Source organism: Alexandromys fortis, unplaced genomic scaffold (assembly GCF_014885135.2).
Source record: "Alexandromys fortis isolate MF-2015 unplaced genomic scaffold, M_Fortis_MF-2015_v1.1 scaffold_23, whole genome shotgun sequence".
Classification (NCBI taxonomy): Eukaryota; Metazoa; Chordata; class Mammalia; order Rodentia; family Cricetidae; genus Alexandromys; species Alexandromys fortis.
Window position 1 is genome coordinate 2,226,282 of NW_026067907.1, and position 20,229 is coordinate 2,246,510.

A 20,229-nucleotide genomic window follows, 5' to 3' on the forward strand; every position below is an offset into this window, starting at 1 on the left:
TATTGTGTCTAATTTTTATAGAGAAGAGTCCGAGAAACTGTTAACTTACATTCCTCAGGAATACCGGTTAAGTACTTGCACACAAGGATTCACTCTAGGATTTTCCTAGTCTATATATAAAAAATAGCTTTATACAATAGCTTAGTCTTTTCTGGAAATCATTTCTACTAGAGATTCGTAATCCGCATAGTCCTTCAGTGACTGTATCATGCCATCCAGAAGACAGTCTCCTTGCATGAAGCTCTCAAGGTCATGTAGTGATTTGTTTATTCTGTGGTCTGTGACCCTGTTCTGTGGAAAGTTGTAGGTTCTTATTTTCTCTGATCTTCCTTTTGTTCCAACCTAAAGAATAGGGAGAAAGAGAGAGAAAGATGAGATGAATGAGGATCCAGGAGGCCTACAGCAACGCAAAAACCAAGTCTATGTCCCTGATTAATGACACAGAGAACAGAGGTGGACTGTACAGACACAGTACCTGGGTCCTGCCTCTGCCTCTTCAACTCTAAACTTTAATTTCCCATCAGCAAAATACTGATGACATAATGACAGAGTCTGGCAAATGGATGATATTCAAACAGCAGAAGCAGCACATTTATGTGTACATTTTATGTGTATGTAATCTCTGGGAGTTCATTATCCCGGAGTGGTGATAAGGTGATGGGTGGTCATACTAAAGAAGTCATGGAAGGACTGTGTATGGCATAAAATCAAATATAAAACACTAGGTTCACGCTTCAGTATTCCTGCTTCCAAAAGCTCAAAGGACTAACAGCTGAGTAGGGACGTGGTCCACTCTGACAAAGCTAAGACAAACACCTCTGACTATAGAAAACAGGGTAAAGCTCTCCATGGGTACTGCCCTATAATACAAACAAGAACAGTACTAATGTAAAAACTACACTACCCGTTTCTGAAACCCATTCTTACCTGGATCTTTCTAGCATTGTATCTTTTTGCAGTTTCCTCCTCTAGATGCAGGCTGTATAGCCTTGCACGTAACTTTTTCATAGCCAGCTCCCTGTTCTTCAGCTGAGATCTCTCTTGCTGGCATTCAGAAACAATACCTGAATAACAATATGAGTATTGGTTTTAGTACAAAAATCTTTATTATCAAGGATTATTCCTCTTCTTTCTTACCCCTTTTCTTCTTTTCTGAGATAAATCGAGAGTTTAACAGAAGACTTTAAATATTTTTAATACATTTCTTCTTCACATCCTCAGTTAGCTATCAAAATCTTAAAAGGCGTATAAAAATGAACATATATAGAAGTACAAATCCTAGTATTAGAGTTAACAGAACTTTTTATCTATTTCTAGTTATACATTCCACTCTTCACCTCAATATTTAATGGTTTTCTGTAGTTAAAAGGATAAAATCCTACCTGCCCACCAGTCTTCTTAACTACTGGTTAGCAGGAACTATGACAATTTGTTCTAGTTAAGGGACGTCTGAAAAGTATAAACCTGGCATCCTTGACCCTCACAAGCCACTCCAGTACTCTAGTAGTACTTAAAAAGCATGGTTCTCTCAGCAGAGTACAGTTCGTTTGCCCAGTTATCTAGATTCAGATTGTCGTGGACTTTACAGTCGCCACAGAAAGATGCTCCTGAAACTGTATCTAAGACTGTGTGTATGTACCATGTTCAATGCTTCTATTGCCACCAGGGTTCTTGTTACGATCTTAGCCCTACTGCTAATAACTAGTGATTTAGAACACTTTCTGTTAAATAATTTAGGTAATTATCTCACTGAGGTTTTTTCTGAAATAGTGAAATCTATTAAGCATATATTTGAAAACCCACCTGGCAGGCGGCAGGACTCTGTTCTCTTCATCGTCACTACCATGGAGAGCCCTGTGCTTAGCCTTCCCTCCCTCTCCTTGACTCTGTATCCTACACAGCATCAGCTACAGAACCTACAGAATCAAGTCATTAGTTAAGAGTCCTTAACGGTTTCTTTCCTTTTGGGAACTGAAGATCTGCTTCAGTGGAAAATCAGTCAGTCCCCAGAAACTGATCTTGATTCAGAGTTTCCCGTGAAAACCCGGTACCTACCTGTGGGAAGATGGACTATTCGAACTGCGCTGTCCGTGGTGTTCACGTGCTGCCCTCCAGCTCCACTGGCTCTCTTAGTATCAATTCTCAAATCTTTAGGATTAATCACCAGTTTGATCTACACACACAAAGAAAAGCTGCAATTTTAAGAAGCAGTTGTATGTATTAACTGCCTTCAGGTGAGACCTACACACTGTTAAATACATGTCATACCTAAATCACATAAAATTTAAAAGTTTAAAAATAGACTGGAGTTAGGATATTATTTTAAATTTAAATGTTTTTTTTTTCTTTTTTGAATGGAGGGAACAAAAGCAACACTCCCTAATCCTCAAAAATTGAGCTTTTTCCTCACAAATGATGCAATTGGGGACAGTTAAAAATAGGAGATTCAGGGTTGAAGAGATGGCTCAGCGGTGAAGAGCCTGTGCTGCCCTTACGGAGGACCTGAGTTTAGTCAACACATCAGGTGGCTCCCAGCCTCCTGTAACTTCAGCTCCAGTCGATCCCTGCCCTCTTCTGGCCTCCACAGGCCAGATCTACATGCACAAACACAATTTTTTTAATTAATTAATTAATTTATTTATTTATTTATTTATTTTTGGTTTTTCGAGACAGGGTTTCTCTGTGGCTTTGGAGTCTGTCCTGGAACTAGCTCTGTAGAGCAGGCTGGTCTCGAACTCACAGAGATCCGCCTGCCTCTGCCTCTGCCTCCCGAGTGCTGGGATTAAAGGCGTGCGCCACCACTGCCCGGCCACAATTTTTTTTAAAAAAGTAGAAAATGTAGAGTTTTACTGAATTCAAAAACTTTAGCAGATGAAACAAAAACTAATAGCAGTTTGAGTTCATGAAACTGTTTTAGGGAGAGAGGGGATACCATTTCTAAAACGTTACACCTGTAATTTGGAGGCAAAGATCATGACACTGGAATCAAACAGGATGATGCGTCATCCCAGGAGAGAACATCAGAAGCACGATGGTTAAAACTGTGTCCAGTGAGCAACTAGAGACTGCTCTATGGCATGTCAATCATCCTGCAGTAAGATAACGCCCTTAAGAGTTGCTAGGAAAGCTAGACAGAACCTGGCCCTCACTCCCATATCCTGGAAGCTATCAGGGTTCCTGACACCAAACTCTGCTGCCCATCCTCAGCTCCTCTGTTCCTCACTCAGTCTTCTCACAGATATTAAACCAAGGAAAAAAAAAGCCTTTCAACCCTACCAGACATCTAAGTAGTACTTTTTCTTAAAAATAATAGGAAGAAATCTTCAACTCATTTATCTCTCATTTTTTAAGTGAATTAATTTGTCACTTTTTGCAGAAGACAAATTAACAAAGTAGGTTGTTATCTTACACACTGAGAACTTGCTTTGTGAAGTAAGACACACACTCTGGGCCCTTCTACTACAGCTGGGTCAGAGGCAGCAACTGTGCTGAGTGACTAGTCCTTTCCCGATGGCATCTGGAGAACCCACACTGCAATGCGAAGGGAGGCAGGCAATCAGTTCACAGCATTACCTGACCCACGATGGAGGTGTACAATGCCCCTTTACTGCTGGAGAAAAACCCTGGTGTAAATCTGGACAACCTATACACATTTTTATTCTTACCCTCTGTTGTAAAATTACACTTCTTGAATCAAATTTTCAAGAGTAACTCAAGACATGAAAGGAGGACCAAATGACAGGAGACAGTGGCTGGGAGCAGCCCTGAGCGAGATCTGTTACTGCTTTACCTCAGTAGGCTGGGGCAGAATCGCCACGGTCATGGTGCTGGTGTGGATGCGGCCTTGCTTCTCGGTCCTCGGCACTCTCTGCACTCTGTGCACCCCTCCTTCAAACTTCATGTGTTTGTAGGCTTCTGGGCCTCCAATGCTGGCGGACGCATGCCTAAGGCCGCCTTGGAAACAGGGAGCACGGGGTCCTTCTTACCATTCTGCCATGCATTGTTTAAACTGACCACCACATGTGTTCTCATGAAATAGAGCTGAAAGAGCCACACGCTAATGATAGAGTACAAACACATTGAAAAACTTTAGCAAGTCTTTGGTCTGGTGTTTCAAAATATAATCTTGAATTTTTAAAGCATTTATTTAATTTTATGTCTGAGTGTACAAGTATGTATGTGTAACACACGTGAGCCAGGTGCATGCGGAGTCAGAAGGCAGCATCAGATCTATTAGAACTGAGTGGTGGGTAGTTGTGAGCTACCGTGTGGGTGCCTAGAACTGAATTGAAGTCCTCTGCAGGAGCAGCAAGTGCTCTTCACTGGGCCAGCTTCCCAGTATCTTAACGTATAACTGTTTCTGTTCAGTTGTTAAACTACAACACCGCTGAATTCACATCAGCAACAGCTAAAAGACCACCCTTTTGGTTTCTTTTTGAAACAGGTTCTCCTGTAGCCAAGGCTAGTCCTGAACAGCGTAACTCTCCCACCTCAGCCTCTTGCATGCTAAGATTACAGATGTGAGGCCAGGGTATCATACAACCTATTTTCAAAGTGGTAAGTGATTATCATGGAATGGTTTTCCATCATACTTTACAGAAAGTTTCAAAACTCTACTTTTATATAAAATCATTAGGTAAATAATTTAGTCCTTACAAATAAGTTCTGATCATCATCTTGCCAACCCTTTCCCAGGACACACTGTTGATAAATCGATGCTTTACAAAAACAAATCCATCCACTTACAACTGTGCTGTTTAAGATCATCTAGGAAGCAACTTCACTGAGAAATGACTACACACTGACCTGTAGGGAAGTCTGTGAGCTCTTTTCTTGATTGATGTCTGATGTGCGAGGGGCACTGGATGAGGTAGAGAGTGGCGCTACCCCTGGGCGATGGTCTTGGGTGTGTAATAAAAGCAGGCTAAGCAGCCAGAGGGAACAAGCGTAAGCAGTTTTCCTCCATGCCTGTGTTTCAGTTCCTGCCTCCACATCCAGGAGCTCCTGCCCTGATGTCCCTTCATGGTACTATAAACTGAAGGATGAAACAAAGCCTGTCCTCCCCAAGTTGCTTTTGGTCATGTTTATCACAGCCAGAGGAACCTAACTGAGAGACTGACCTAGTTCACTTGGGAAATATTCCAGCGTTTCAAAGTGCCATCTTTTAAACGCAGCATACTGCTGGTACATGTCAAACATCTCAGAGGTGAAAAGCATGGCCTCCTGACCACCCACACCTGCAGTCACCTCCAGGATCAAGTCACTCTCATCTGTTTCTTCTGGAGGAACCAAAAGTGAGATGATCTGTAAATACAAAGACAGCGCCTTCCTGTAACTAAGAAATCTTCACACTAATGCCCAAAGCTATGCCATTAGAGGATTTAGATATGTAACCTGAGTTTCTTTACACAAATCATCTAATATTGCTCTTCCATATAGTTTGATCATCTTGCTAACGAAAAACGTATACTGCATAACTTCCATTAAGGCATTAATTTTCAGTTACATTTTAAATATTATGAAACGCATCTACTTTTGATGGGTTTGTCTTTATTTCTTCTTGGAATTCTCTCTTTTGTGTTTTGGATGCTCCTGCCTCCACCTCGTCAGTGCTGGGAATACAGGTGTGCACCACCACACCAGATTTTATGTGGTGCTGAGGACTGAACGCAAGACCTCATGATGCTGGAAAGCACCCTAATAACTGTACTGCGCCCCACCCCCCAATCTGGAAATCTTACACGCTTTCTATCAATTCCCTACTCAGGTACTTTGGAATTAAATGCTGGGAGCATTTACACACGTAGAATGTAAAAGAAATTCTCCTCTGTTCAAACACAAGCCTAATAAGGAAGGCAAGGAGAAAGGAGAGGTCCTCATCTTGCATTTGCCAGTTAAGCGTCCTTAACATGGGAGGGAAAACTACTGATTCTGGAAGTTTCAGAATTCTGGCACTGTGTCAATCCTGAGATAAAAGCCACATTCTCATCCCAGGGACTCTTTCCTATCTACTGTCTACCCACAATGAAAAGAAAACAAGCAAAAGCAGATTTGTCTTTTGAACGCATCTTTTCGCCTTTGCCTTCCTAGTAAGAGCTGATATGTAAATTTATCAGTGAGAGCTGTACTCTGGTAGCATGGAAAATGTGGGAAATAGGAAGCATGTCTTTTTCCGCATTAGAATCTCCTTTGACCCTGGCAATCCCTTCATGGAACGTGCATACTAGGAAACATCACATTGTCGGCCTCCAGTTTGTCACTTGTAAGCCAGCAAGAAAGACACGAGCTAAAGAAGTCAAGACTTGGAGAGATGGAGATAGCTCAGGGGTTAAGAACAATGACTACTTTCCCAGAGGACCTGGGTTCAGTTCCAGAACCCACTTCACGCAACTTAACAATCTGTAACTCCATTTGCAAGGGATATGACACCTTCCTCTGGCCTCCAGCCCGCACCAGACAGGTTTGCGGTATACAAACACACTTGCAGACACAGTTCTATCTAAATAGTAACAGGCTACTTCCCTGGACTCTTATCAGCCTGCGATGAAACGTAAGGACTAAGGGCAGAGATGTTTTACTCGTTGTGTACATACCATACCTGATGCTTCAGCTGAGTTATTTCTTTCTGACACAGAGCTATCTCACTCTCTGCAAGTTTCTTTAACTCTTCATTCTCGTCTAGGAAGAACAACAGTTATGTTTTCTTAATTAGTGCTAAATTCACCTCCACGGAAGTCATGATAATAGACTTTAAGAGAAAAAAAGAAATTAAGGGATGGAGAAACGGGTCAGCAATTAAGAGCACTTGCTACGCTTGCAGAGGACCTAGGCTCAGTTCGCAGCCTTCACATGCTCACTCACAACCATCTCTAATTCTGGATCCAGGGACCTGACACCCTTTTCTTATTTTCGTGGGCACCAGGCATGCATGTGGTACACATGTATACACACAGGCAAAATACTCATACGTATAAAGTTAAATTTAAAAAATGTCTACTGGTTTTATTTGACATGTATGAGTATTTGCCTGCAGGGATGTATGTGCCACAAGTGTATGCTGTGCCCACAGACTGGGGTGCTGGACCACCTATGGCTGCAGTCACAGACAGCCGTAAGCTGCTGCGCGGGTGCAGGGAACACAATCTGGGTCTCCTGCAAGGACAGTAAGTGCTCTCCACAGTTGTGCTTTCGCTCCAGCCCCAACAAACAGACTCCATTTGCCAAGTTAGGCTTCACAATACCAAATAGATGCATTTAACTAGTTACAATACCCAGGAGAGGCGCAAAAGGTTTTAACAGCTAAGCCAAAATTGAAAGCTCCAGTCCAAAGTTAGTCTTAGTGAACATTTCCTTGAGATAAAATAGGTATCTGACCGAAAGCATTGCTGGCGTCTGTCCAGTGTTCACACAGGTCTATTCCTTCCATCCCTGCTTTCCTGATTATTTTGAGTTCTCACTTGTGACTTAGAGATCTACTTTCTCATTCCCGCTGCTCTGTTCTATGGACATATGCAGCCTAGGAAAGGGGATTACAAACTGTTTGCTCTCTGAAACATCAAACAAACACACAGTTTAAGAGTGTACGCTGGCCTATGAAGAATCTACATTGATGGGAGGTGGGACGGCACACACGCAGGGCCTTCCATAGGGCAACACTATAGCTCTAAGTTCTGGGGCTTCTCACTTTGGGAGGTTTTGTCTCTTCCAATTCTTTAAGCTTGTGAACTCCAGTTTCTTCGCCCCAAGTGTTGGGAAAGAAAACACCAAATAACTCTCGATAACTAGAAGTTGTTTTTAGATTTCCTGATTACACAAATCAGACTTTTAATTAAAATTCTCTTTGGTAAAGCTGCCAAATTTAAAGTTGTTTTTCCGTCTAAGCTGGAAAAGATGAGAACATCCTAAGTCAGGTGCTCGCACGATCTCGTTTCGTGTAAGTAACCGGTTTCTACAGATTCAGTTAGTGAATTCTTTCCGAGTCTCAAAGGTTTTCTTCTCCTCTTGCTCTAAATGTGCTGTACTACGCAATTCGTCCCTGTTACGGTCTCTATAAATTTTCATCTTTTAGTATCTACCCTGACCCCTCTGCCTATTCATGCTCAACAGCTTTCTCCTACGCCACAGTTCTCCTAGGCCAACATGGAAATCTGTTCCAGTATCCTTATAGGATTATTTTTATTACCTAAATATGCATCCAATGGCAAAGCTCTATCCCCTCAATGAAACTCAACTTGTATCTTAAATTATTGAACTCATTCTGATGAAGGAAGCTACCCCCCTGTAATTCCGCCCAACTATGTGTATGATATAATCACCAAACCTTGTTTCTTAGTGCCTTGCAGGTCACAATTCTGTGCCTACCTACCATAGCATCTCCTTTGAATGGTAATTAGCTTCTTCCTGACTCATTTATTCTTCACACTAACTCTGCGGTCGACTTTCCCTAGATAATGCCACTTCCCTGCCCGAACAACTCTAGGCCTTGTGTTTCTGGTTCCACGTTTCTCTTCCGTTGCCATCTCCCACACCTATTCTTGTGTCTGCCATACTGCACTCACTCGTTCCATTTAGATCACACTTGCCGTCTGGTCACTTCTCTAATACCACCTAACCACCTCTTTCTGTTCTTCAGCACGTCTCGTTAACCTGAAATTAAAAGTCCTTACTTTTTATTCCCATTTTCATGTGTGTGTGTCTATTGAGTACACGTTTGCGTATGTGTGCACGACGTGAAAGTGGAGCCCCGAGGCTTATATCAGGAGTCAACCTCAATCCCTCTTCCCACTTTATTCAATGAGACAATTCTCAGAATCAAGTCTAAAATTCCCAAGTGGGGTCTACTGGGCAGGGGCGTCTCTGGAGGCTTCAGTAACGCAGACGCTTCGGCTTCCGATTTAGCCTCTAATGCAGCGGAATCTCGGGGAAACGTGCTGAGAACTCGGATTTCCTGGTCTAGGATTCTAACTATACATTACATAGCACCTCACATTAACGGGTGAATACCATGAAGTCACCGGGCTGCAGAGCCTGTCGCAGGCACGACTACCTCGTCTTTCCTGAGCATCTGAGCTGCCAGGACGATAGGGAAGGCAACCGAGAACCTGAGAAGCTTCTGAGGACAGGCCGGCAGAGCACCAAGTCAAGGGATCCCTGCCGAGCCTGCCGGAGGCTATCAGAACCCCAGTGACGAGGTCGGGAACGCGGGTGGCTTCAAACGCGCTGCAGCGGGCGGCTTACCGTGCAGCAAGGACTCGGTGTCCCGCAACTCCCGCTCCTTCTCGCTGAGCAGCCGAGCCGCCGCCGCCAGCTGAGGCTCCCCGGCGTCCAGAGCCCCGGCCTCCGAGCCCGCACGGCGCTCCAGGAAGGCCCGGAGAGGCCCTTCGCGGGCGAAGAGCTCCTCGGGCGGCGGCGCAGTGCGGCTGAAGGCGCGGAGGGCCCACAGGCGCCGGGCACCGCTCAGGAACCCGCTCCGCATCCCGGCCGACCAGCCTCCCGGGGCCGGAGGCAGAGCAACCCGAGATCTCGGGAGGACTCGGAGCCGAGCTTCCAGGTCAGCTTTTAAAAACTCTGCCGGAAACGTTGCGAGAACTTCCGGCGAAGTGTGGGAAAGCCTCTAGGTTTCTAAAGGCCAAAAGGTAAGGGGGCGGTGCGATCACAGGAAGTTTGCCCCGCCTCCAACCCGAGCGCTGACTCCTGGGCCCCGCCCAGGGGGAGGGGCTCCAAACCCCAGGCCCCGCCACCAAGGGGTTGGGAGCTCCAAGGCCTGGGTCCCGCCTCCCCGGGTTGCCAGTAGAAGCTGGGCTTCCTCGGCCCCGCCTCCTCTAAGTCTCGACCCGTCCTCCAAAGGGAGTGCTCCAATGCCTCGGCCCCACATCCAGAGAGGAAGCTCGACTTCCTCGGCCCGGCCTCCAAAGGGGATGCTGCGAAGCAACGGCCCGGCCTCCTAGGGAGATGCTGCGACGCAACGGCCCGGCCTCCAGAAGGGGCGCTCCAATGCCACGGCCCCGCCTCCGAGGGGGTGGGGGAAGGCCGGCTTCCTCGGCCCCGCCTCCTAGGGGGAGGGTCCGACGCCTCGGCCCGGCCTCCAGGGGTGGAGCGCCAATGCGTCTACGTCGCCCGGACTAGGGAGCACCTTGGCATCGGCCCTACCTCTGAGAGGGGGGCTCCGAAGCCTCGGCCCCGCCTCCAAGGGTGATGCTACGGTGCAGCGGCCTGGCCTCTATCTCCAAGGGGAGGGAGAGGAGCGTAAAGGCCTCGGCCCCTCCACCGGACAGAGCTCTACCGCCTCGGCCCCGCCTGCATGGGGAGAGCTCCGCCGCCTGAGCGCAGTTTCCTTGGGCAGAGACCCGCCGTCTGGGCTAGACCAGCAAGGGCAGAGCTCCGCGGCCTAGGCTGGATCTCCGGGAAGCGTGGGTAGCGCCAAGGCCTCGGCCCCGCCTCCGGGGAGGGCTCCAGAGCCTCAGCTCCACCTACGGGAGGAGGGAAATTTCAGCCGCCTGGGCCCCGCCTCCGGGGAAGGGCTCCAGCGCCTTGGCTCCGCCTCCAGGCGGAACTCAGACGCATAGGCCCCGCCTCCAGTCGTGGCTCTGGCCTCGGCCCCGCCCCCATGCCAACTCGGAAGCCTTGACCCCGCCTCCGAGCTGGTTTTGGACGCGCCCCCAGTCCTATTCCTCGGGGACAAGCCTGAAGTGAATTGAGGCTTTGGTATTCGACAGTGAGGTTTTGCTTTCCTAGTCTGCGCGGGGACGTGAAGAACCTTGTGGATAGTCAAGTACCCTGCAGACGCAGAGGTACAGCCACGGAGGTCATCTGTTCCCAATCTCTAAGAGTGACTTTTAAAATGGTCATCAGTGTTTTCCCCACTTCTTTTGCCTACTCTCATTTTCTGACAAATGAGTTAGATTAGTTCTCAAGACAGGTGTAACTTACTACGACTTCCTAGTGACGCTACAGAACGTTTCTGTTTTCCTATCGTCCCCATCACGTCATTTACCAGCTTTCTCGCGGTTTCCTGTCTCACATTCCTGTCCATTCAGTCCAGCTCTCTATTGCTCTTTCCCTCTCTTGCTTTTGGTCCACTCTCCCCCTCCTGCAAATGCATGTTAAAAGTAACAAAATACAACGCAACAAAGCCTTCATAAACCTTCCTTCTTTTGTTCTGGAGTTGTTCCTCACAGGGGGAGTACTCCCTTAGCTTGCTCAAGGCTCAGTCTCCAGCCCTGCAAAGAAAAAATCAAAGGCCTGCTTCTAGTATCCATCCCATCCTAACTGCTAACTGAAGCATTTGCAACTTCAAAAGACTTAACCACAGCCCACGGGAGAAGTGGGTACCGGAAGTGGGTAAATACAGCCAAGCCAGTCTTGGGAAAGCAGGGAAGCAGGGATTGAAGCTCAGTCTACAGGATTACTAGTTGTTGTTGTTTTTATTTTTTAATGGTTCATTGCTGAACGAGCTATCCTCATTGTAAAATAAAATGGTAAAGAAAGGGTACTCAAGGTGAAAACAAAACTATTAATTACAAAATTAAAAAAACGAATTTTGCATTATATCTAATCAATCCTTATCATCAAACACAAAGGTACTGAAGAGAAGAAATAGTGTCCCTTCAAATAACTGCAAGCAATTCCAGTACCTCAACTTTCCCTCATCCTTGTGTATTCAAGCGACACCCTGTAAATGTTTAGCTGTAAAATGGAGGCTGAGAGCCCGTTTTGTTTTGATTCTGACCTGAGTACAGAAAAGTATTATCATGTGGTTTTCTATTAGGAAAAGTTCTTTCAAACTCCAAACTCAATTTTGAAGTTATTTTTTTTTCTGCCTTAGAAATCGTGGTGAGGGTACTTTGAATTTAGCATCAGAAATTCTCCACTGCACCCTCCAAGATGTCAGTTCATTTAAGGCTAATCTAAGGTTCCATCACGGCATGAAGAATCCACAGTCATTCTACTCAGATAGCCGTACACCAATGAGCAAACAACTTGTCTACAGGTTTACATGGGAGAATTCTTTATTAATTCAAAACAGTTTAAGAAAATCGGTATAATGCATATGCATTTTACAATAATATCCATAAATCTCCACAATATAGTTAAATGAAAACACTTGTTATTTGATTTACTTTAAAAACTCAGATACACTTAGAGACTTCTGAGTTTCTTACAGTATCGTCATGCTCAAATCTACCACACGGCAAAAACTGTAGCACTTCCAGGGAGTCTATTACTGTACACGGGTAAATGAGAAAATCTACTCAATGGAATAAAACCCCAGAAACACAAACTACAGGAAAGAGAATCTGGATTATCTCTTCGGTTATGAGTACCCACAGTTATTTTGGTTTTGTGAAGTAGCCAAGCATGGTTACTCTTGTACTCATGTCGTCAGAAACTGTGTGTGGTTCCCTAATAAATACATTGGTGGGATACAAAATCTGGAACTAGATTACTAAATAGAATGAGCATGGAAGTGAGAAGCTGTACATGTTCAAAATGATAAATTTCACAGAATAAAATTTATTAAAACCCTTCTTAGTATTTTGCAAACTCTTAAAAACCATACACAGGAAACACTGTGACACACAGGCTAAAGCTAGAGGGACAACCTCAAGTCTTCCACACCACTTCAGCGCTGTAGACATGGCTCAGTGGGTAGTATAGGGGAAAGCATTAAACACGAGTCATAAATAACCTCTTGCTACAATGAATGAGACTAAAGCCTTTAAATCCAGCATATGCACAGAATCTAAGTAAGTTCGCAGGGTGTGTCGGGGAGAGGGGGCTCGGTTGCACTTTCACAAAGTGACTATTCAAGCTAACACTGGTTTGGAATTTGACCCATTCCGCTTCCTAATTCATTGCACTTTCTTGATAGTCTTTGTTAGTGATCCTTTAATGAAACCTAGCATTAGTGCTAAGAAGTCTGACAGAATTGTTTGTTTTCCTTGCTCAGTGTAAAGGCAGAGTCCGTTTGCCTCTAAGACAGCCTCTTTGCACGAGTGCTGCTTGCCAGCAGAGAGACTACCCTTTCACAGGATGCTTTAGTCAGGTGATAGGAGAGTGGTAACAACAAGAGGAGCCCAAACCAAGGGCAGTTAGCCTGCTGGCATGTGCCTTTGATATCATGTAATAAACTTGGCACTATTCAGTGCTGGACGGGTGCCTCAGCAGTTAAGAGCACTTGCTGCTCTTGCAGAGGACCCTGATTCTGTTCCCAGCACACACCTAGGGACTCAAAACCATATGTAGCTCCAGTTCCTGGGGACGCTACTGGCCTCTGCTGCATGTCTCTCTCACACACACATGCAGACAAAATACTTATACACATAAAGCCCAAATAAATCTTTACAATAACAAGAAGAGAATAACACGGTGATTCCTTCCAGAAACCAAACGCTCCTTCTAAATACAAGGAAAGTAGACAGAGCCCAGCAGAGTGATGCTCTGCACACAGACACTGTCACGGTTCTGCAAAATACAAGAGCATTTCTAGAAAGTCACAGCGGAAAGGACAGGAGGAGAGGTAACAGAGTGGTTACCGGAGGGAGGGGCAGAGAGAAGACATTAGGTGAAGCAACTGGATATGGGAGTGGAGTTCAGACTCAGTGAGCCGACATTACTCTTTTAGTTGTGACTGATGGCTTCCCAAGGGGGTAGGACACCAGGCCCTTCTGTACTACCTTTGTGAATTCTCTATAATGCTGAGAATATTGTAAACTCTGATGAGAGTCTTCATGAACCCATAGCCACTTTCATTCATCTTTCTATAACGCTGAGAATAGTCTAAAATCTGATGAAAAACTTCATGACTACGTAGCCACTTTCATTAATGTTTTCTACTCACAGATGCATGATAGAATTGACGAAATCACGCTGATATTAAGAAATATTTTTGTAATGGTGCTTTACAAAACATTATCTCTATCACTCATTGACATAGTCGGAATATTGCTAACTAACTTGATTTTATATTATTACTACCATTGGGAATATTCATTTTGCTTCCTATGTTTCCACCTTTGTGTATGTGTGGGTATATGTGCATGCAGGCATGTGTGTGCACACGTGTGTGTGTGTGTGCATGTTCATATTCATTTGTATATTTTTCAAGTGTGTTTCAAGTAAGCAAAGGAAGTAGAGGGCACAGGGAGAGTCGGTGGGTAATAAATGAGAACAAGATGTAACAAACATCTCTATGAAAATGTCATAAATGAAACCTTTTTGTGTACGCTATCGTAAAAACTTAAAGGAAACATTTAGGGAAAAGTATGTTAAAATGACATTGACTACATACCTTCCTAAAAAAAAAATGTGATTACTACTGGCCTGAAGAACTCTGATCAGTTATCATATGCAACATCATTGCTCCCATGGCAACCCCATAATTAATTTTCTTCACCCTCAGATGAAGAGACAGATTCAGTCAGGATAACGGCTTTTCTACCATCTCTGGATATAAATGCCACTTGAAATCAGCTTAGTCATTTCAGAAGGAACTGTGCCCAAACCTGAGTGATTATCACACAAAACCACGCATCTCTAGCCACTTAAAACCTGAAATGCTGCAATAAAGGGCTAAATCCGCAGGAACATTTGCAGCGGGAAACATTTAGTACAAAGACATGCGGAGGAATTGAATTTCAGGTTGTACACATGACATTGAAACATAGCCTTTGGTTATCACTATCAGTGCTCGCGATAACGGCTTTCCCCAACTCGAAGCTGCTATCACAAGAACCCAACAAGTCTCTGGTCCCATTGGCCCAATGGAGGCAACACCCTATTCCTCAGCGTTCGAACTGGGATGATGGTCTGGAATGTTCACTTAAACTGGTGGGGAAGCCTGTCACTTATGGCTGTTCAGGACGGTTTCTATCTGTAAGAGTAATATTTTTTTTTAAACCTAGGCAGAAACCAAAGTTTGTTGTTGGGAACTAATACTTTTTCCATGCACTGTGTGTTGCAATAATAGGATAATCTAGAGGGAGGTTTGGGATGTTTTAGTGGAAATGTTTGCAGTTGTGGCAAGTGAAGAATTACTAAAATTGTTACATGTGTTACACTTCTTTCTAAGGATGGCGTAGTATAGTGACCAGAAATTTAAAAATAGAAAAACAAGACTCAAAATACTTGAAAAACATACTTTGGTGGTTGGCCATTAACCAGCAATCTAAATAGATAGGCAAGCCAATCTTTGACATTCTTTCCGATTTCAAAATAATATGCTAATATATAAAGCTTAACATATTCAAAATTCATGTTATGTCAGGTTCTGGTTATATCTTCTAGCTGTTTAAAAACAAATTGGTGGTTTTTCAAAAAATTCTTTCCCTATGGTTTATCTTAAATTCCTCCCATTTAAAAATCTTCACCAAAGCACCTGATGGTTTTTATTTGTTGTGAGTGTAGTTCCCACAATCACCATGCTATTTTTCCAAGAAAATTAAAGAATTACAGAAAAAAAGAATAGACTTAAGATTCAAGTATTATTTCAAATCAGCACAATAGGGGAGGACATGTATTGTTTTCAACAAATAAGCCTTTATCTACTCCTTTCACACTGAACTAGCAAATAAATATAGCACACACTTCATACTAGGAGGCATTGAAAAGCACTAATAAACATTCTGGCTATCATCACTGTTAGAACTGCTCACATATAAACATTATACGAGTTTTTTTTAAGGACCATATTAGAATTTTGACTTTTGCGTTTAATATTTTCAATATCAAAGTCCTGTTTTGCTTATATCCACGTGTGCCTTGTCATACTGTCAGAACAATTGTGATAACCTTAGATAACATCATGATAAGCCAGAAAGAGAAGAGTCATCCATCCAGTGTTAGCATGTCTGTGTGGAAGGTCCACCTCTGAGGACCTCTGTCTTCAAGGCACCTCTCTATACAGCATCTACAGCATCTACGTCTCTCTCCATAGCAGACATGCCGGCAGATAGGTACTACAGAAAGTGCATTGATTTCTTCTGTGTGCACTAGCAGATTCTAACAACAGACGACGTCATCTTGGCAATCTCAAACACAAGGTGCTTCATTTTAAAGTGCGCGCATTTCCCCGGGGAGCTGTGTACTCACGAGGAATGAAATCAAGCTTGAATAAAGCAGGTGTGCTCCTGAAACGGTGGCAGGGGCACCAGAGGAGGGCTTTTGTTTGTTTGTTATATTTCTGTGATTTAAACAGATGACATCATACCTAGTACCTTAAAAGCCACAGACGCATCCTTTAAAGCCTGAAACATTCAGAAGTGAAATAAAACACCCTCCCTCTGAAACAGGAATTTAGCACAAAACTGCACACGGCATGGCTCATGACACGGGTTGTGCAAATGTGCTCTAGAACCTTCTCAACGAAACTTCTTAACCCGGGTTCCAAAAAGACACAGCAACTTTGAAATGCAAATGTAGCAAATGCCCAGGTTAGAAATGAGGACTCCTTATGAAGGCCTTCTTAACGTTTACATTTGATATTGGATGCACTGTCAAGCAGACTAGTCCAGAGCATCTTGTCAAGATAACCCATGATAGTAAGTCACACCAGCATCCACAGCAACAGCAGGAATATAAAGTCTACATCAAAAACAACTTTGCATGCAGATGTCATAGTATATTACACATCTCCTGGTACGCACACCAATTCATTGTGCCTCAAACACAGAAACACGTATGATGCCATACTATATAAGTGTACACATCACAGTAGCGTAATAAACTCTAATCAAGAAGACGGTTAAATGGTTTAGAATGATGGGACTTCACAGTAGAAGCAACGATGCTCGTCTTGAGCTTTCTTGACTCTTTAGGAAAAAAATAGGATTTTTTTGTAAACATCTTCACACCTATCTTTTTTTCTCAACGTATTACTGAAGCTACGCGAATAGCAAATATCTAGGAGACATGGATAAAGCACATCTTAAGCACACTAACACTTTCAGAAAAAAAACCACAGGCATTTGTTAAAAGATGACTGTTATAAATATTTTCTATCTGCATCTTAACTATGTTTTCATAAATAATGTATTTAAAAGTGCTGAACATGGTAGGATCGTCAGCGACGCCAGTGTAAACAGAACCTTTCGTTTTCTACTCTGCAATTGTTTTTAAAATCCCATTTTGTCAAACACTGCAACAGTTAAAATATTTGCATAGGGAAGAGGTAATAGCCCTTTTAATCATAGCTCCTGAATTCTATATAAGTTAGAAAATCATACTCATTTAAAAAACAAGTCTTGAAATGCTTTAAATTTATGGAAAAAAAAAGAAACATGATGCCAACCTTTCAAGTAAAATAAATTTAAAGAGAAAACTCCAAACTTTTCTTTTTAAAAAATATGTTTAATAAATTAAAAAAATGAGAGGTAGTTAAAAAAATGACAAATAATACCTATAATTTTAATATCATCCTTAATATAAGGCCAGTATTCTCAGTGTATATAAATCTTTTTAAATCTTCCATTTTTTAGATTACTCAACATTATATTCATTGAGTTTGAGATTAAAAAAATAGTCTCCAGGGGATAGTGATATTGAAAGATAAGACCTTGATATAAACATGACATTGATTGTAACTTTGGATTTGTGCACAATATGACACTGATCTGGAGGTCAGAGATGCATGCCAAGGTCAGGTGAGTATTTCATGTAAAGAGCCGATGGAATTACAAAAAATAATATTGGCAGCTAAAGGATTTGAGCACTGTACTGCCTTCTAATTGTGGGCGAGGGTCAATAGTTTGTTTTGAACAATGTTAAACTAAGTCTTTCTTGAGATACTACATGAAAACAGTTAAGGTCTGACATCCAAAGTTTTCATCTTCATAACCCCTTGTGAAATGTTGCTTAGGAAAAACTAAAGCTTTTGACTGGATTAGATGTCCCAGGCAAACACGCCAGCCGCAGTTCCTCAAGATGCCTTTCACAGTGCTGCCTGTAGGCGCTCCCTACTGAATCTGTTCCTTCATAACCCCAAACTGGAATATCAAGCATCCTCTTGTTTTCTTGCTGACATACATAACTTTACACAACTGTTTTAGAACTGGAGAGCCATTCTTTAATAAATAAATTACAGTATTGGACATTTGATATATACATAGACGCATTTCTTCTTTTAAACCTAAAAACAGTATCAGTCTTGGACCTTTTCAGCGAGATAAGATATCTTCAGATTGTTTTGTGCTTTGTAAAATTTTCTTATCACTGTTAGTTTTTTTTTTTTGTTGCTGTTTTCTTTTCTTTTAAACATAGCAAATTCTTCTGTAATGAACATGCCAGAGTTTGGGCAGTGAACCAGATCCGTCAACAGGCAGAAATATACAGCTACTTTTTTTTTTCCATGTACAGAAAAATTGGCTTCAAAGTCCATGTACTAAACATAGTATGTAACATGGTTAAATATCACAGTTACATGTTTAAAATAGTTTTTTGTATCAGATTATGCTTTTTAAAAATGCAAACCACAGCCAATTTGTTGGCAATTGTTTCTAAGAGACCATATTGCACAAAAGTCCTGAAATACATATATAAGGTACACTACAGATTAAATAGTACAACTAAGTGGCAAACAAAGCTGCTGTACTTTGCACATGCGGCCTCTGGAGATGCACTAGGGGACTGTTCAGAGGACTAGGAACACGGTTTGCTTGCAAGTAGAACAAGTGTTGAATCAAACAGACTTAATTTGGCAATTCATTGTCTTATATAGGCTTTTCTCCAAACAGAATCATGGGTAACCTTGATAACAACGGAGACAAAGACCTTCACGGTTCTCTCTTGCCAGCATCCCGAGGGTGCCAACCTGGAGTTCTCCAGGAACTCAGTTTCTGATGTCATTTAACTACTTATATTTCCCATCCCAGCCCTCTTAAATGATTATTTTTTTTTGGCCTTTCACACGAAAATTAAGATTCAGAAGAAGAGGTGGCAGTACTTTCAACAAAAGTTTTATAGATTTGCGAGTTCAAGAATCGTGGGAAAGAATCCCTGTGCATCAGGGTGTAGATTTGCAGCTGGGCATCTTCGTACATGTGAGGGCTGGGGTCCAGCAGGTTCCTGTTGATCACCTCCCTAACTCGAGAATCCAGGCTGACCTGAAATGGAACAAGACCAGGTACGTCCGTGTGGTTTGCAAACGACTGCTCAGAGAAACTTCATCGATTAAGTCGGACACCCATAACCTCAATTATTGTCCTTTCAAAGACCAAATAGTGATTTGTGATTTCCCCCCCTTCTAATGATAAATTAAACAACAGGAAAAAGGAAGGAGAAGAAGAAGAGAAAGAAATTGGTTGACAGCTATCTTGGCATCTTTGTGTTTGTCTCCTCCATGTAATATTGTGTAGCAGAGAATAATCAGAATATTGTTCACACCCTCCATCCCTGCAGTGCTGCGGTGAATCTGTTGACAGCTAGGGACACATCTGAGGGCAGAAGAGAGTTCTCCAACCACACTCAACACACACATCGTAGAAGGCAGAGTGTTGCTTTCGACTATGACCAGAGGCCTGTAGTCTCTTAGTATACACAGTCTTTTGTGTTTATACTGAAACGCTTTGACATAAGCATGTTATAAAAGCCATCTTGGTTCTGGCTGCTTTTCTCCTCCACAGACAAGACTGTGTGTTGTCTGCAGGGATCTCAGAATGAAGCTACGCAGATCTCATCGTGTTCCTGAACCCAGGTTGGTGGAGAAGCCAAAGGGCAGCTTGCTAGGTTTCTCAGGAAGCAGAGATCAGTATTCAGTTTCCTCAGGTTGACCTAACCAACTTAGGCATAGAAAAACGTATCCACCTCTTAGTTGGACGGCACATTCTTTTTGGCTGGGAATTCTCTTTTTAAAAACATGCTTTGTAAATGAGCTCTTTCTTTTTTTGCTTTTTAAATGTTATATAAAGTCACCACCACCAACACAGTAATAAAATCGTTAGAGCTTTTATCTGAGGCTTTTATCTTCCCTAAAGATCTTCTTTCTACTGAATAAAAATATTGGCATTGGAATTCAAACTGGCTCATCTTATCCTGAAATGTCACTGTCAGGTGACATCCTGCCAGACAACACCCTCCCCATCCCCCCAGTTTTGTCATGGTGCTCTTACCTTTAAGTTTGACAGAACTTTTCTTTTCAGCAGGGCGGGGGGGGGGGGAACTAAAGATCTGTGGCTGAGAAGAGAGGTTCGTCTGCCTCTTAACGGTATAGTGATTCTAGAGCAACAACGACTTCTC

General features: G+C 43.0%; 2 protein-coding genes across 6 annotated transcripts in view; both read right to left on the reverse strand.

Annotated features, from left to right (window-relative positions):
* Positions 1–10,418, reverse strand: Mtrf1l (mitochondrial translation release factor 1 like). Of its 2 annotated transcripts, none has more exons than XM_050135824.1 (7): positions 9,238–10,418; positions 6,599–6,678; positions 5,121–5,304; positions 3,791–3,954; positions 2,056–2,173; positions 928–1,064; positions 1–342 (listed from the first exon to the last, which is right to left on the reverse strand). In XM_050135824.1, exons 1-7 carry the CDS (start codon positions 9,473–9,475, stop codon positions 142–144), a joined length of 1,122 nt encoding a protein of 373 aa, XP_049991781.1. In that variant the 5' UTR covers positions 9,476–10,418; the 3' UTR covers positions 1–141. The 2 variants fall into 2 exon arrangements, with proteins under 2 accessions (XP_049991781.1, XP_049991783.1); XM_050135826.1 differs by having other exon boundaries at positions 6,594–6,678; positions 9,238–9,286.
* A 1,161-nt stretch (positions 10,419–11,579) lies between these two features.
* Positions 11,580–20,229, reverse strand: part of Rgs17 (regulator of G protein signaling 17) — a 90,616-nt gene continuing 81,966 nt past the window's right edge. For 3 of the 4 annotated variants that reach the window (XM_050135830.1, XM_050135832.1, XM_050135833.1), the window contains one exon: positions 11,580–19,097. In XM_050135830.1, coding sequence (XP_049991787.1) covers positions 18,909–19,097 — 189 coding nt within the window. In that variant the 3' untranslated portion in view covers positions 11,580–18,908. The remainder of the gene's footprint in view (positions 19,098–20,229) is intronic. The other variant, XM_050135831.1, reaches the window with a different exon arrangement.

What these genes read in the sequence shown, in the direction of transcription:
- Mtrf1l (XM_050135824.1), bottom strand. Translation starts at nt 9,475, where the DNA reads ATGCGGAGCGGGTTCCTGAGCGGTGCCCGGCGCCTGTGGGCCCTCCGC. An exon ending in CACCGAGTCCTTGCTGCACG is followed by an intron (nt 6,679 to 9,237) that starts GTAAGCCGCCCG and finishes TGTTCTTCCTAG; the next exon opens with ACGAGAATGAAGAGTTAAAG. An exon ending in TAACTCAGCTGAAGCATCAG is followed by an intron (nt 5,305 to 6,598) that starts GTATGGTATGTA and finishes TTGTATTTACAG; the next exon opens with ATCATCTCACTTTTGGTTCC.